This window comes from Rhineura floridana, chromosome 9 (assembly GCF_030035675.1).
Source record: "Rhineura floridana isolate rRhiFlo1 chromosome 9, rRhiFlo1.hap2, whole genome shotgun sequence".
NCBI lineage: Eukaryota > Metazoa > Chordata > Lepidosauria > Squamata > Rhineuridae > Rhineura > Rhineura floridana.
This window is the reverse complement of record NC_084488.1, coordinates 447,269-463,529: the sequence shown is the minus strand read 5'-3', so window position 1 is coordinate 463,529 and position 16,261 is coordinate 447,269. Positions and strand designations below refer to the sequence as shown.

The 16,261-nt window shown below is 41.2% G+C and overlaps 1 protein-coding gene across 2 annotated transcripts in view; it reads left to right on the top strand.

Moving 5' to 3' along the window:
- Positions 1-16,261, top strand: part of PPP2R2C (protein phosphatase 2 regulatory subunit Bgamma) — a 126,879-nt gene that overhangs the window by 79,977 nt on the left and 30,641 nt on the right. For both annotated transcript variants that reach the window (XM_061583696.1, XM_061583697.1), the window contains one exon: positions 11,741-11,918. In XM_061583696.1, coding sequence (XP_061439680.1) covers positions 11,741-11,918 — 178 coding nt within the window. The remainder of the gene's footprint in view (positions 1-11,740; positions 11,919-16,261) is intronic.

Genomic DNA, 16,261 nt, shown 5'->3' with positions numbered 1-16,261 from the left:
TCATTTGAAATGTGGTGTTGGAGGAGAGCTTTGCAGATACCATGGACTGCGAAGAAGACAAATAATTGGGTGTTAGATCCAGAACTATCATTAAAAGCTAAAATGATGAAATTGAGGTTATCATACTTTGGACACATAATAAGAAGACATGATTCACTAGAAAAGACAATAATGCTGGGAAAAACAGAAGGGAGTAGAAAAGAGGAAGACCAAACAAGCGATTGATCGATTCCGTAAAGGAAGCCAGAGACCTTAACTTACAAGATCTGAACAGAGTGGTTTACAACACATGCCACTGGAGGTCGTTGATTCATAGGGTCACCATAAGTTGTAATTGACTTGAAGGCCCATAAGACACACAGCCATCTGGATCCATGTAGGAGTCCCATCTGACTTAAAATGGATGTAGTTTCCCACACAATTCTCCAAAGTCCTCCTTGCTACCCATTTTCCAGACTGATCTTAGTAAGGGAGTTTGTTAGGTCTTAGGACCAAAATAGATATTATGATAATCAAACAATTAGTAATTGTATAATTGTTTTTAAAACCAAATAGCCACAGGTCCCTCATCCAGATTTGAATCATAGCAGCAACCTCTGCTTCAACCATGATCCCAATCTGAATTGCCCCTGCCTGCAGCAGTTACTGTTTGCATCAGAAGGAATGCCCCATCCCCCATGGAAGTTACTTTTTTCCAAATCAGTAACTGCATGGTTATAGTCACGTCTGTTTGATTCTTAAAGACTCCTGTGGGTATGCACAGAAACATCTAGGGGAGCTGGGAACCATGGGTGCTTCATTTCCCGTGGCTCACCACATGCCCTGGATGTCACTATGCATCTTTACTACAGTGGGCCCATCCATACCTAACCACAAAATCCACATTTTTCCATATTCAGTTGGAGGCCTTGAGATACATACATATCCTGTTTGTGGCCCGATTATTGTGAAAACCCAATTATCAAGCGGCCATACATGTGGGCTTTTTCTTTCTTTCTTATTGGCCGCTCCCCAAAGTCCACCCCTTTTCAGTGATTGGACCATAACAGTCATTAGCTTTTTGCTCACTTTTTTGGAAGAGCATAGAAATGTATATCTTTTTTTAAAATTCCCATACGTGTGCAGGTTAAAAGGGCAATGTTAATGCCTCCCCAAGTGCAAGCAAAATAAACATCTGGGTTGATACATATAAGATAGTGCATAATAAGGATGAGAGCTGCTGGTTACTCCCAATTCCATTGAATTTGTTGAACTGAGAGGCAAATCCCTTTCCGTGCCAGATTGTTTCCCACTATCTCCTGCTGTTACCATTTTGAAAGGGCTTACCTCTTGCCCAGTGCACCCAACAAATCACCTCTTCACCCAACAAATCCTCCTCCTAAATTGTATTAGATCCTCCACCTCCCACCAGGGGAGAAAAAAAGAGATCATCATGCATTCAGTTTCATGTTAGCAAAGGGAGGACCCAGATTAGTCAGTTTCAGGTTTGGAGGAAAAGAACACAATTTATAGTGCATGTGCTCACACATACAAGTAGTAGGGCAGACCTACTTGCTGTCAAAATGTGGTCACATGACCACCATGTGCTTGATGACATCATCAAAACATCATGTGACTGGCATTGATGTCACCAGCTGTCAAAACAAATGCCATGTGCTCAGTGACATGACCGGAAGTTACGTGTTTTGCGCATGGCTGGAAGTGACGTGTATTTCAATGGCCGGAAGTAACATATTTTGGGCATGGGTGGATATGATATGTAATACAAATGGCTAAATATGACATGACCGGATATGAACCTTGTTAGGGAACCATTCCCACCCTCTCACTGGATTGGCCCAATAGGGCCATGTGATCGCCTTATCGATGCATCACCCTATTGCTGGCCAATCAGAAGACCCCTGCCCTATATTGAGCATAGCAGTCGCGAGAGGACTGGCAGATTTTGGGTACGAATCCATATTGCATGCCCAGACACATTCTAAGGAGAGAACATGGAGACAGATCGCACGCCTTTCAGGCCTACAGAGCTGACTACCCCACCACTGTTGCCAAGTCAGACTCCAGAAAATGCTATATTAGCACCAGTTCTGATGATGAATATTTGTCACCAACTAAGCTGTTAAAAGAGGAAGAGAATGAGCTCAGCCAAGTGTGGAATAACATGATGGATGCAATTTCAGCAGATAACTCTGTAATGCAGGTACGTTAACTGGGGAAACTGGAGAGCTGCAAAATAAGGAAGGACTGATTAAAGGGGGGGAAATTAAAACATGCCCTTACTTTTCCAGGGATCTGCACGCACTCAGAAAGCTAGTTCCCAGCCAGCGCCAACATCCCTGTGGAAGATGGCATCAATAGGAAACATTCAAATAGAGGTATGCGGGGGTGATTATTTCTGGACCATGGTGTAATTAATTAAACAAAGAAAAGACAGTGTTTAATTTTTTTCCTACCTCTTTTCAGGATTCTGAAGATCTGACAACCAATCAGCCTAGCCGTCTCATCCTTAGAAACATTCTTGGCATTCAAACCAGTGAAACAGACATTTTACTGAGAAAAAGAAGGGCAGCAATGAAATGCATTGTCAGAGCAGCTGTTTATGCCGTTTTGAAACACTGTTTAATGCGAAATATGTATGACACTTGGATCGGATGTACAATTCAAGCTCCAGCACATGAATGTCTGATGTGGACAAAGTCTGTCCTCTGTAGAAAGCTGAGAATTATATATGGGAAAATCTGTTTTAAAAGTGTGCTTCACATTGTTATCTTAACAGCTTTCAGTTTGAATTGCCTTGTTCTAACACAAGGAAGCACTGATGAAATATTAAATCTGGTGACCAAAGTAGGCCGTTCCCAGAAGGCCGTTAAAGTTGTTGGAAAGATACTGAGAGACACTGACCTGCCATATGTAAACCATATTGTGTTATTAAAAACAGAAGTTATAAAAGTTTTCTTTCATCTCTCAGTGAAACCTCTGAATAAAATCTGTTTGGAAACATAGTGTCTTTATTTTAAAAAATAAACTTCTAAATACAATGAAACACCTGAGCAATTAAATTAGGAGTGGTCTTATGGGGTGGGGGTAAGCTAACCATTCTTGCCAGGCTGATTTCAATGCCAAAAGTAAATAAAGGATATTTGGTGCTGACCTTGAAGAACTGGCCAGAGCTTTAATCCTCTAATGGACAGCTTAATCCTATCAAGGGAGAGGGGCTACAGTATAAACAGAAAACATTTAAATAAAACACATAGGGTCCCAACACCCAATATATTGGAAATTTATATTTAGCATGTTACTGTAAGGTAGATTGTAATGGCCAATCTCAGAACAAATCTACACAGGCGGTCTCATTTTATCTCCCTTTGTAAAAATCATAAAACAACCCCTTAATGGCAACTTTGTCGTTTTAAAATTACAGCAAAATAACCCCTTTGCAACTTACCTGTAATATTTGGGAACCAATCTCGGATCAGATCTCACTGTTCAGCAATGCTCCTCAGGATGTAGTTACCCTTGGTTATTTTATAAAACACGTGAAGTTTTAGGTTTTACAAAGCAGCCTAGAAACTAGCTAACAATATAGTGTAAGGTCGGTGGGGTAAGGGAAATGGCTGTAGCCACATGGAAAGGCTGCATGTTTCCAGTAGAGATCACAGGGTATCTGTTAGCCAATTAGGGACCACAACTGAAGGTAAAAAATTTTAAAAGTTCTCCAGCAATTAAGAATACCTGCTTGTAAGCCAATGACAGCACCAGGCAGAAAAGCCCACACAGATGCCTTTATTTCTCTTTACTTGGATTCTTCTTGAGGACAGCTATCAAGATTCAATCATAGGTGAGTACACTTACCATTCCTCAAATAATAATAATAATAAATTTTATTTTTCAGCCGCCTATCTGTCCGGGTTAGGGACACCCCCTCTTCCTTTTTTCCCTAGCATGTGCATGATTTAAAAGTACTTTTCTCATATATATTTCTTTCCTCCCCCCCAAAGTGAAAAAAATAGAACAAACACTCTCTAATCTTCTAGAAGGAAATTCCTTTTATTTATTCTTTTTGTTTCTTCAAAAGTTTCAAAATAGATGGCTGTTTCTTGCCACATTTTAAAAACTTTTTTTTCTCCTATAGAAAATTTCCCAGAATCTATCTCAGAGAGGGAAAAAATCCAAGGCATTAGAGCAAACATTCTCTTATCTGCTAGAAGGTAATCTTTTTTTAAATTTATTTATTTATTTATTATTTAATTTGTATCCCGCCCTTCCTCCCAGCAGGAGCCCAGGGTGGCAAACAAATAGCTAAAAACACTTTAAAACATCATAAAAACAGATCTTAAAATACATTAAAACAAAACAGCGTTAAAAACATTAAAAAAACAACTTTAAAAAGGGTTAAACATTATTAAAAACATATTAATCTTGTATTAAATTAATGCATATTTATATAAAGAAATACTAAAAACCACATGTTCTAAGGGGAGTTCAACAAAATGAGTAAAGGAGACAGTCTGAATGTTTTAAGGATCATAGTTTTATAAAGCAGATACAGGCAACCAATATCCTATACAGGGAACATTAGCCATTTTAGTAAGTAATAATCCTTGAAAAAATCCATGATTCTGGTCTTCACATCATGGAATGGCCTCTCAAATATAGTTACAAAACTGTAGTCCTGAAATAAAGAGACATAATAATTGTTTTGGCTGGAATCATATAATTATCTCAGATCCAAGAACAATATGTCCTTGTAGTGGTTGGGGTTCACTGAAACTTACCCATCCTCCATTTTCAAGTATCCAATCCGATTTGGTGCTTATAATGTATGCTGTAAAAACTGAGAGAGCCTATCTACATTTCTGGGTGTCAGAGGAACACCACAAGACTAATTTCTTAGTTACAATGCCCCCAAACAGGAGGATTGTTAAAGGATGCCCCCAATTGGTTTTTACCATCAGCAAATTCAATCTGTGCCACCATTCTGAAGGTTTTGCAGGCTGCTGCTATTGTTTTAATTTCAAGAGTGTTCAGAAATGGGGCTATCTTTTCTTCAATATTGTCCAGCATTTTTTTTTCAAAATTAGGGCTGCTCTAAATGCTTGTATTTTTGATGTTTGCCCACAAATAAAGTTCAAAGAAGTTTGAACCATGGTGAATGTCTGACTCTCCATTTTTTCCTGAAGATGCTACTAAAAACTACTGATAAGTCCTTGCACATAGGTGGGACAGGTCTAAACATGGCCATGTACTCATATTAGTTGAATTTTCTCCTACAGATATGCTCTGTGATAATAAAAAACCTAAACAAAGTATCCAAACTCCAGGCCCCTCCAATATGTTTGGTGACGATGATGGTAACATGTTGTTTAATTTAAAATTTGTAATTTTTTTTAGATAAGATCCTTTTGAAGTGTTAAAACAAATTTCTCAATGTGCTTTTAATACAGATTTTTGTGAACCACCAAAGCTCCCTCAGAAAGCAAAAACTCACACTAAACAAGGATGCGGCTCCCACCCACATACCGCTGCAGCCATCTCTCCACTGGTTGATCCTTAGACTTCAAAGATTGCTACAGTGTGTGTAACACCCCAAAGTTCAAGCACTGAACCAGAACCAAATCAGCAAGTGGACTCCCAGACTTCAAAGTTGGGCAAATACGGTAAAGCCAAAAGAAAACTTAAAACACATCACAATGGACACTTTAGCTGATCATAAACAAACTGCAATGCAAATGGGTCCTCCCCTTAAAAAGCATAGACTGTCCAGAACCAACACTTCTGTTGCTGACTCTCTTGCAAAGCATGGACAGTGTGCTTATGGCTAGATTGCTTACTTCCTGAGCCTCTCCAAGTGTTTCAAAATATGTGGAAACAGCACAGGCTATAATTTCTACATTGCAAAAATGTATAGCAATTATGAGGCAGCATGGAGCAGGACAACTGGGCACCTCCCATACACATAAAATGCCAAACAAGTTTGAAAGTCTAATATTAAAAAAGAAAAAAGGATTCTGGGCACAGGGCGTTTTAAAACACATACGGCTTGTGAAACATTTGAAAGTGCATCCTTTTTAAAGCTTTTAAGCAAAATAGAGGTGCAAAGACAGTTCCAACCACCTCCCGCAATGAGGAATCCCCACAGGATGTCCCCATGTCTGAGGAGGATGAGGTACCAACCACTTTACACAGGGGTGATTCTGTACAGGATCCCCACACATTGTGAGGCCCAGAAAACCACTTACCACCCAATGAACCAACAACAGTTTATCTAGAGAGGCTGCTAAGTTGGGAACAGCATTTGCCAGATCTGCCGGTGTCCCGGTACAGTGAATCCTTCAGGTTTGTCTATCTGGATCAATTAAACCACCCCCAGATTGCAGAGGCAATCTGCAATTCTATACAGGCCCTACTCAATTATCTTAACGATAGAGTAGAGGATGGGGACCTGGTTCAATTATGCCTAGAGGGTGGGGGTCTAAACAACCCTCTCTACACTCTAAGGAGGCATAGAGGGGTTCTGTCCACTTCTGAATTACTGGACGACGTTGGAAATCTCATGCAAAGCAATGCTGATATACATGTTGATGGTACGTTGCATTTGATTGTCATGGTTATCTGTAATTGGGGTGGACGGGGTCATGCCATTATAAGCTAAATCCTCTACAGTAAGGTGGTAAACCAGAAATGAAGATTTTTGGTAGATTTAAACAGCACTGGCCGTAATCTGTTCTTTGGAGGTGGTCTACTAGCAGTTACGGCCACTACAAGACCCACCTTTGATCAGTTGATAAGAGAGTGCAAGGCATCTGTATATGCAGCTTGGTTTCTCAGAACATAACAAAATAATGCTTACTAATGTAGCAGCCTTTGAGAAGCACTTTAATGTAAACATCGGTGTAGTCCTACATGGGCGATATTGGGAGATATTTAGGACTATGGATCCAAAACACCCACAGACATCTTTCCTACTGCTCCATGATGACCACTATTATGGAGTTCTGTATGTAAGAGCTTTCTTTGGCAAGAAAAATTATTGTAGCATATCTGGCAATGTTTATAGCCACAGCCACAATTGTAAATACCGCTGCTGCTTATGTTTAGAACCCTTATGAGAACCTGGACAAGAGGAAAGGTGTCCTAGTTGCAAATTACTTTCTAAGCAGTCTGCTTAGAAAGACATAAAGCTCTGGCATCAATAAAGAACGTGGACTGCATGTCTAAAATAATGTGTGAGACAAGTGGGTCCTATGTCCCAAAGAAACACAAATGTAAAGCGAAGGATTGCAAGCAGTGCAGTAACCCTGTTGGTGATGTTAACAGTCACCGATCCTTCATGCCGCCTATTAAGGAGCCAGGCATTTCTGACAAATACATGTTCTGTTACTTTGAGTGCACACAGGAGATGGGTTCACTCACCCAACGACATTTTTGCAATTGGGATTAATGAGGCCGACAAATGGGAGTTCAAAGGCGAAGATTTATTGACAAAAAAGACATTAAAATACTTTAAAAATAGCTCACAACTCATGAGCTTATGACAGTTATTTCATTGTGAGACAACTGCTAGAAAAGGTGGAATTGGATCTCATCACACAGGGTGGGAAGCTGATGTGTGGCAGTAAAGAGATTAAATATAAGATTCATAGATAGTTTAAACTTCATCCCTATGAAGCTGTCAAAAGTTTTGACTCAAAACTACCAGGAGCCATGGGGTTTGAAGAATGCAAAGGGTATTTCCTGCACTTTTTCAACACTGCAGAAAACTAGAATTATGAGGTCCCCATGCTTAGCATGGATCACTATGGGCATGATGCCTAGTGAGAGGGCAGAATTCATTGAGTGGTATAAGGAAAACTCTTAAGAATATTTTTAACCTCCAAAGCCAGCTTGCACTCTGTTGCAAGCAGGATGTTAAAATTTTGAGAAAGGCATGCCTTCTGTATAGAGTCTGAAATAGAAGCTTCACTCTCCCCAACCTCCCCAGGTGTGTAATATATATATATTAGAATTTCTTCATGCTCTGCCATGTTGCTATTCAATACAAGTAAATACACGGGTAAAATAAACCACCTTTATTGGCAAAAGCATTCAAGGTTCAGGCATGGGGCAAATGCAGGAAGCACAGGAAATATTTACAGCATGCGGTCTCTCAATATGCAGATCCTCAAAATCACCACTCAACACCTCCTCCTATGAAAAGGTATAAAACAAAGAGGCACTTTAGTAAAGAGGTTATAGCATAATGGGAAAACAGCACATTATTTAAAAATACAGATCAGACACAAAATGTTTACGTGTGTACTCTCATACTCCATGTCTTCATTTAAATCTTCATTTTATTCATACACCATTTTCTCCAAAGGTTTCAAAAGTACACTTCCATCCATGGCCTCGGCACATTCTGTAAGTTCCTTGGGGTTCTCTGCTGTGTTCATGGCTTCTTCCTTTAGGATCAGGGTCTTCAGATCACACTCTGTATCGGACCAGGGTTCATTAGAGTTTGTCAGGAATGTGGTTTTAGGGTCTGGATCTTGTCCAACTGTAAACACAACTACAGGTAAGCTTGGCATTGCATCAATATACATGCATTCTTCCTTTGTGGGATTAATTTCCATATGAAATTAATATGGTATGATAAACTCCTAGGCATTATTCGCCTCCTCCCTACCCTTCTGGAGGGAATGTTGAAAGTTGCTGGGGGGTAGGAAAAGCCCCTTGGCTTCAGTGCCTCTCTTGATGCCTTCATAATTGCTCCTCAGTGCCTATCTGAGGGCTCATCCAGACAACTGCAAAATGTGTGACACGCCCGCTATGTGTGTTCATTATTTTTCGGTCGTCCAAATGACATCTCACGCTGTTATGCATTTTCGTGGGTTAAATCCACTCATTGCAATACCGGCAAAAATGCGATTTGCTATTTAAAATTGGGAATCATCTGCTGTGCCTTCAGGAGGTAGGATGCCATGCTGCGGACTTTACAGCTGATGGGCGGTTCCTGGGCGGTTCCCTTTGCCCCTTCTCGTTCCAGCCAATCACGTATCTGCACTTTTGCGCATGTGCGAGAATAAGCCTGGGAAAATTGAACCAATCATCGCAATGGTGGGGTGTTGGGGGGGTCTGCAACTACTGCGCTGATGCATTTTATTTTTTGCCAGCCTGCAAACTGGGCGAGCTTTGGGTGAGATCTGCAATGCACAGTAAGCGAGAAAGGGGGGGTGGTTGGTTTCAGCCTGCCTCTGGAAAGCTTTGTCAATTTCGTTGTACTTGCTGGGGGGGTTGCTTCAAATCAGAAAAGCATACATTTGTTTAAGTGTAATATCACAAATACAAACAAGAAAAGGGCTTCTGGTCGGTTTCAAGTCTGCTCCAGAAAGCTTTGTCAATTTCATTCTCAATGGGAAGGAAAGGGAGAAGGGGGGGGTGACACGTTTCTTGCTTTTTTGGAGAAATAAGTGCAATTGCCAGAGTGTGTATCTCCTTAAATATCAATAAAGGCAGAAAAGCATACATTCATTTAAGCATAATATCGCAAATATAAACAAGGCAGGCGTGAAACCGACCAGCAGCCTTTCCTTCCCAGGCGAGAACTCCTTTACAGCCATATTGTGCTTCGTTGCAAAGGGGGAGAGGAGCACACGTCATTTTTTTGCTGACCAATTGATTGATAGGGAGAGGTTTTAGAGGCGGAGCTTGGAAAATGTAGAGGTCTTACTGCTGTGTGTGCGGGTGCAAAAAAGTGTTTTTTTTAATTGGGAAAGAGCGAACTAAAAGGCAAAGTGAGGACTATCAGATGACAAACCGAATATGGAAACCGTGGATTATCCCACTCCGTTTGGATAAGCCCTGAGTATGCAGAATAGATCCCCTATTTACAATCTGCCAGCTCCTTCCTGATTGGCTGACCCAGTCTGGGGTGGGGTTGGAAATGGAGCTTTCTGATTGGCTAGCGGTAGGGTGACGTGTCCATAGAGCAGTCACATGGCCCTGTCGAGCCAATCCAGAGAGAGGGTGGGAATAGACTCCTTTGGGGTCCATTTTTGTCATGCTATTTTGACATATGGACTAAACCCTCTTCCTATTGGACCATGTCATGTCCGTAGAGGGGTCACATGCCCTCTTTGGGCCAATGTAAGGATGAGGTGGAAAATGGACCCTTTCGGGGTCGATTTCTGGCATCCCATTTTGCTGTGGGGGACTTAAATCTCTTCCTATTGGTCCGCAGTGGCCTGATATTTTCATAGAGGGGTTGCATGATACTCTTTGGCCAATCACAGGGGCAGTAATGGTTCCCTAACCGAGTTCATATCCTGTCATGTCATATCCGGCCATTTGCATTACGCATCATATCTGGCCATGGCCAAAATACGTCACTTCCGGCCATTGCAATACATGTCACTTCTGGCCATGCACAAAACACGTTACTTCCAGTCACATTGTTGAGCACATGGCATTCCTTTTGACAGCTGGTGACATCACTGCTGATCACATAGTGTTTGTTTTGATGATGTCATCAAGCACATGGTGGTCACATAACCACATTTTGACAGCAGGTAGGTCCACCCTACTACACAGAGAGAGAGAGAGATCTGGCTGCCTAGAGGGAGAGAACCTCCTTCTTCTTGTTCCCTGATTTTTAGCTCTTTGGTATGTTTGGCTCCCCCTCCCATCCCCATAAACTGTTGGGCAGGAAAAGAGAAGCTTTGCCTGCTGCAGGATCAGCTGCAAGATCAATGCTACATTAAAGAACTAGAGCTTGCTCCTCTCCCCCCCCCTTTCCTCCTTCAAGGAAGCCCAAGGAAGCTCACTTAAAACCTCCTTTAAATTTCGTGTATTCAATGAATTGTTTTGTGTAATATTGCAAAATAGCTTTTAAGTGGAAATATTATTTATCGAACATTTGATTTTATGTTTGATTGCAAAATAGTAGTTAAAAACAAACAAACCAATGAGATACAGTTACAGAAGCCAGAAGGAGGAAGTACCCTATCAGAAGCGGGAATGAACTGTAAGTCACAGGAGGCGTGGACACAGGGTGGGGTGAAGGAGAACAGGCTTGGCATATGTTGGAGGAACACCCATGTGCTGCTTATTGCAGGAAAGTCTGTGGCATTGCGTTTGAGCCCATGGACATTAATGCTACTGATTATCTGTTTAGGAAAGCTTATCAATTTTGGGGGGTTATTTCTAATGCAGATTTGTGCAAGATCATATGGATGCTGGTGAATTAATGAGGATACAAAGCAATTACATTGCAGATTATACAGTTGTAGAGGGCCCAGTGTCTAGGGGTGCCTGTACTGACATAGAGATGCTGCTGAAAATGATACCCCATTTTTAGTTGACTTCACTTATAGCTGCCCTCAACAACAACAGCCACGGATGTGGGGCAGGAGTGGAGAAATTCATGATGTGATGCTATCACATAATATAGGGAGGGGGGAACTGACATTTGGTGTGGCATTTTCAGTGGGGAAAGGTTTAAAGGGCAAAATGTACAATGCAGTTGTCATTAAGATACCTATGTATTTTCATATTTGGGATTTAAAAAATGTCTATGTATTGTGTACTCTTGTATTGTGTAAGTATGTTTTAAGGAGATATCAAATAGCAACAGATGTAGTACTGTTGTAAAATACATAAGGTCTACTCATAATCCACAAATCTATGTATAACTCCCAGTTTGCAAGGCATATGTTTGTTTAAAAGGCATTAATTAATTCATTTATTTTCATTTATGTAGGTCCCTGTACTGAAACCCACAGACTTGATGGTAGAAGTCAGCCCCAGAAGAATTTTTGCTAATGGCCACACCTATCATGTCAATTCAATTTCTGTCAACAGTGACTGCGAGACATACATGTCAGCAGATGATCTTAGGATTAATCTGTGGCATCTAGCAATTACAGATCGGAGCTTCAGTATCCTTTCCCATGATTACTTGCCCTAGTCAGCTACTATGGTTTTATTGTTTCAATACATTTCAGCCATCTCAGTCTCTGGGTGATTTTTAACAAATCTACTAAACAAACAAACAAACTAATAAATAAAACATTATGAAGCCCAGAAATTTCCCATCACCAACCCCCTTGAACCTCCACTCCCTGCTCGAAAGTACAGCAGAAGTCTCAAGGCCTTCTCACCCCCAATTCTGTTGTGACAGCCCCTACACCCCCACCCCCATTCTAGTTTCCCCAGCATTTAGCCAGCAGTGAAGACAGAATAGGTTGGCAATGGAGCCTTTATTAAGGATCCAGAGCTCCTGAGAAACTACATTTCTCAGGGATGATGTTCCAAAGCCTATTGAAGGCTGTAATCATAGCTCTTCTCATTACCGCAAACAGATAATGATAGATACCTATTATGAAAGATGGTGACTACAGCAGTGACAGAGGGTTGGTGCTGTTCATGAGCTGAGCCTGAATTAGCTCAGAAGTTCTTTCAAACTAAGGTTTGGTATTTGAACTCCCCAACTTTGTTTGGATCACTACTTTACAGACAAAAACATGCATATTCATCCAAACATTGCATTTCAGTCTGATTGTCATGGCAATATTTAGTGCATCAGAGGCCTAGTTTTTGCTTGTTTATTTGATAGGTTTTAATGGAGATTTCATTGTCAGTCCCATAACTGCATCGATTACATCTCTTACAGCTTAAAAGAATAAACAGTAACTGTTATATCTTTTTAAGAAAATGTACTTTTAACTAATAAAAAGGACTTTGCTAATATAATTAGCTAATAAAATGTACTTATAACTCCCTAATTTTGGAGGAGACTGCATCTAGTGTAGAGACGAATCAGACAATAGCACAGAAAGCAACAGCTAACTTAGCAAGAGAAATGACAGGACACAGGAAGTGTGTAAGGTGAGTATGATCCCCACTTACTCCAGTGAAACCCAGCCATAACCAGGGCTTGTCTGTCCGGTGTTGGATACCTGTGCCATTACCGCCAGTGAAGTGTGTGGGTGGGGTGGGCAGAGCACCACACAAACTGACTCATCAATCTGCCATTGTGCGCCACTAGGAAATGATTGAACGTTCTAATGACCCATCATTTCCAGGGACATTGCTGTACATGGGGAAAATGTTGCTCTATTGGCAGCCCATAGAGTGCAGACATTTTCCTCTATACAATATCATCTCCAGAAATGATGGAAACGTCATCAAATTCTGTCCTTTCTCAGTTCTGTGGCATATTCAAGGTTTTAGTTTGGGCAGTGCAGTGCAGTGCAGTGCAGTGCAGTGCAGCGGTATGACAGCTAGAACTGGTAACCTCCAGGCTGTTACGCGCTCTATGTGGGGCTGCCCTTGAGGTTGGTCTGGAAGTTGCAGCTGGTGCAAAATGCGGCGGCGAGATTGCTCATTGGGGTAGGTATTGCCAAAATGTCACCCCGTTGCTGAAAGAATTGCACTGGCTGCCAACTGGGCCAAATTCAAGATTATAGTTTTGGTGTACAAAGGCCTATACATCTTGGAGCCAGGATACTTGAAAGACCGTCTTATCCCTTATATACCCAGTCAGTTACTGCACTCTGCAGGTGAGGGCCTCCTGCAGATGCCATCTTATCAGGAGGTCCATTCTGCACAACATACGAAACAGATCTTTAGTGTGGCGGCACCTACCCTGTGGAATTCCCTCCCCTTAAATATTAGACAGGCGCCAACTCTGTTATCTTTTCGGTGCCTATTGAAGACCTTCCTCTTTCAACAAACCTTTTAAGTTGAGACCTTATCCCAGTGTGTGAAATTGCTTTTTAATTTGTTTAATATGTTTTTAAACCTTTTTTTAAAAAAAATGATACATTTTAAACCTTTTTTTAAAGATGTCTTCAAAGTTTTTTTAAAGAATGTTTTTAAAGTTGTTTGCTTTAATGTATTTTAAAGGCTGCTTTTATGATGTTTTAAAGTGCTTTTGTTTGCCACCCTGGGCTCCTGCTGGGAGGAAGGGTGAGATATAAATCAAATAATAAATAAATAAACTTGACCTGTCCACTAAAGTGGACAGTAAACACCTCCCACAGAACAAGCAGCTGCTACTAGGCAGCGACACAAATAGCCGGTGCCCTCTGCACCACTGCTGCAGCGTCTACTCTGCAGGTTGACAAGATCAGATTTGGCAGCAACAGCAGTTGGTAGAAGCTTCCTGTTTTTCATAGATGTTCAGCAATGAGCAATCTTTCTCTGGGTGCACCTTCTCAGCTCCAGAACTGCTGTTGCCACAGTCACCCCTGCCATATGCTGAAGTTGGTTCCCAGTTCTTTATTTGTGCAAAAAATCAAAACACAGCTGAATCAGAAAACTTAATAAAGAATTAACATTTAAAAGAGGTTTAGTCCACCCATATCATATATCTTGCCCAGGTTCTTTAATTTTCTTTGGTACTTTGCACACAGTTCATTTTATTGTATTTGGCTAAAAGCCATCACAAATCAAAAAAGATATATGTACAATAACCAGAGCTTGGGAAAGTTACTTTTTTTGAACTACAACTCCCATCAGCCCAATCCAGTGGCCATGCTGGCTGGGGCTGATGGGAGTTGTAGTTCAAAAAAGTAACTTTTCCAAGCTCTGACAATAACAAAGTGCAGTCAGATTCAGTTTAACAAATCCCCTGTACAATCCACTGCAATTGCACGCAAACAGAGCTGTTTTGTATGTAACATATGGATTACAATCTGACAGTAACCAGCATACTTTCACAAAGGTAGTCTCGCCCCGTAAAGCTGTCAAAATCTGTCTCAGGAATCTCTCCCTAGGGATCTGATATAACTGACAATATAGTAGGTAGTGTGAAATATCCTCTACCTCTCCCCCACCACAGATGCAGAGCCATAGATTTCTTGGGACATGCCTATATCTTTCATCCAAAAAGGCTGAGGGCATAGTTTGAAAACATAATTCTGTGAATGCGATTCTCAGAGAGGCGAAAGTAAGCATTTGTAGGTATTGGGCTCTTTCATGGTTTAATTTCAACAAGCAATACCAGTAAGTAAAACTTGAGGATTTGATTAGGTCTAAATCCTGATCAGAGCTTGGAAGATTACTTTTAAAAAGTAATAAATTACACTTACAGTTACATGGCCCAAAAAAGTAGTAATTGCCGTTACAATTGCAATTGCTCTGAAAGTAACTGATTACTTTACTTTTCCTCAAAGTAATATCTACAATTACATTTTCGTTGCTTTTTTAAAAAAGCCTCCAAGGTGCTGGCCTTGGCTGCTGTACATCCAAGTAGCCTAAAACAACATTAAATTGTTTTAGTGCAGAGGCCACTACTCAAATCTTTGCATGCCAAACCAAGTGCAACCCCCACCCCCCAGCCAGCAAGAATAATCTCTCTCATTTAACCACCTCCCAGACCCTGCCCTGCCACCAACTAAGGGACACTCACTCAAGCAAATATTTCCCCCTGAGATGCAAAAAAGTTAAAATACTGCAAATGCAGCACAGTAGCCAGAGAGGGTGGTGGAGGCCACTTTGTGTGCCAAGTGCAAACACAGTATTCACACACAAACAAACACATTGTCATATTTCACCTCCACATTTCTTTATCTCCATTCTGCCGCTGCCTCTTTCTCCTCCTTTATCCATATTCTTGACCTCCGGATCCTTTTCCCCTCCACTCCATTCTTCACCACCACTATCTGTTTTTTTCTATAATTGTTTTCTCCACTCCATCACGTCTCACTCTCCGCCTCCTCCCTATCCACAGAGCATGAGGAAAGAGCGACACTGCACAGAAGCCCAGTTTGAGGCATATGATTTTCATCCACAAATCAGAGGAGCAGAAGACTTCCCCTGCTCCCCCCTGAAGTAATGCCCAAAAGTAATTCTGGAAATGTTACAATTACTCCACAAAAGTAGTAAAATTACTCCTAGTTCTATTACAATCAAAATGTAAAGGAATTACCCACTTGTTACTCAAAAAAGTAATGAATTACAAGTAATTCGTTACTTGTAACTAGTTACTTCCAAGCTCTGATCCTGACTGTTTTCCATCCTATATATCCAATCTCTCAGTTTATTTTTAAATCCTGGAATGATAAAAAAAATCCAGTGGGAGGTTTTTAGAGATCAGCAACTCTTGGCATAACTTGGCCCATCCACCCTTCCTCCATTGCTCTCTCAGGCAGAGCCGCCCCTAGGCATCGGGAAGCGGGGCAGTTGCCCTGGGCCCTGTGCTATGGGGGCCCCTGCACTTGGCAATGAGAAGCTGGGCTGCAGCAGGGTTTTTTCTCTTCAGCCATGCAGTCTCGCC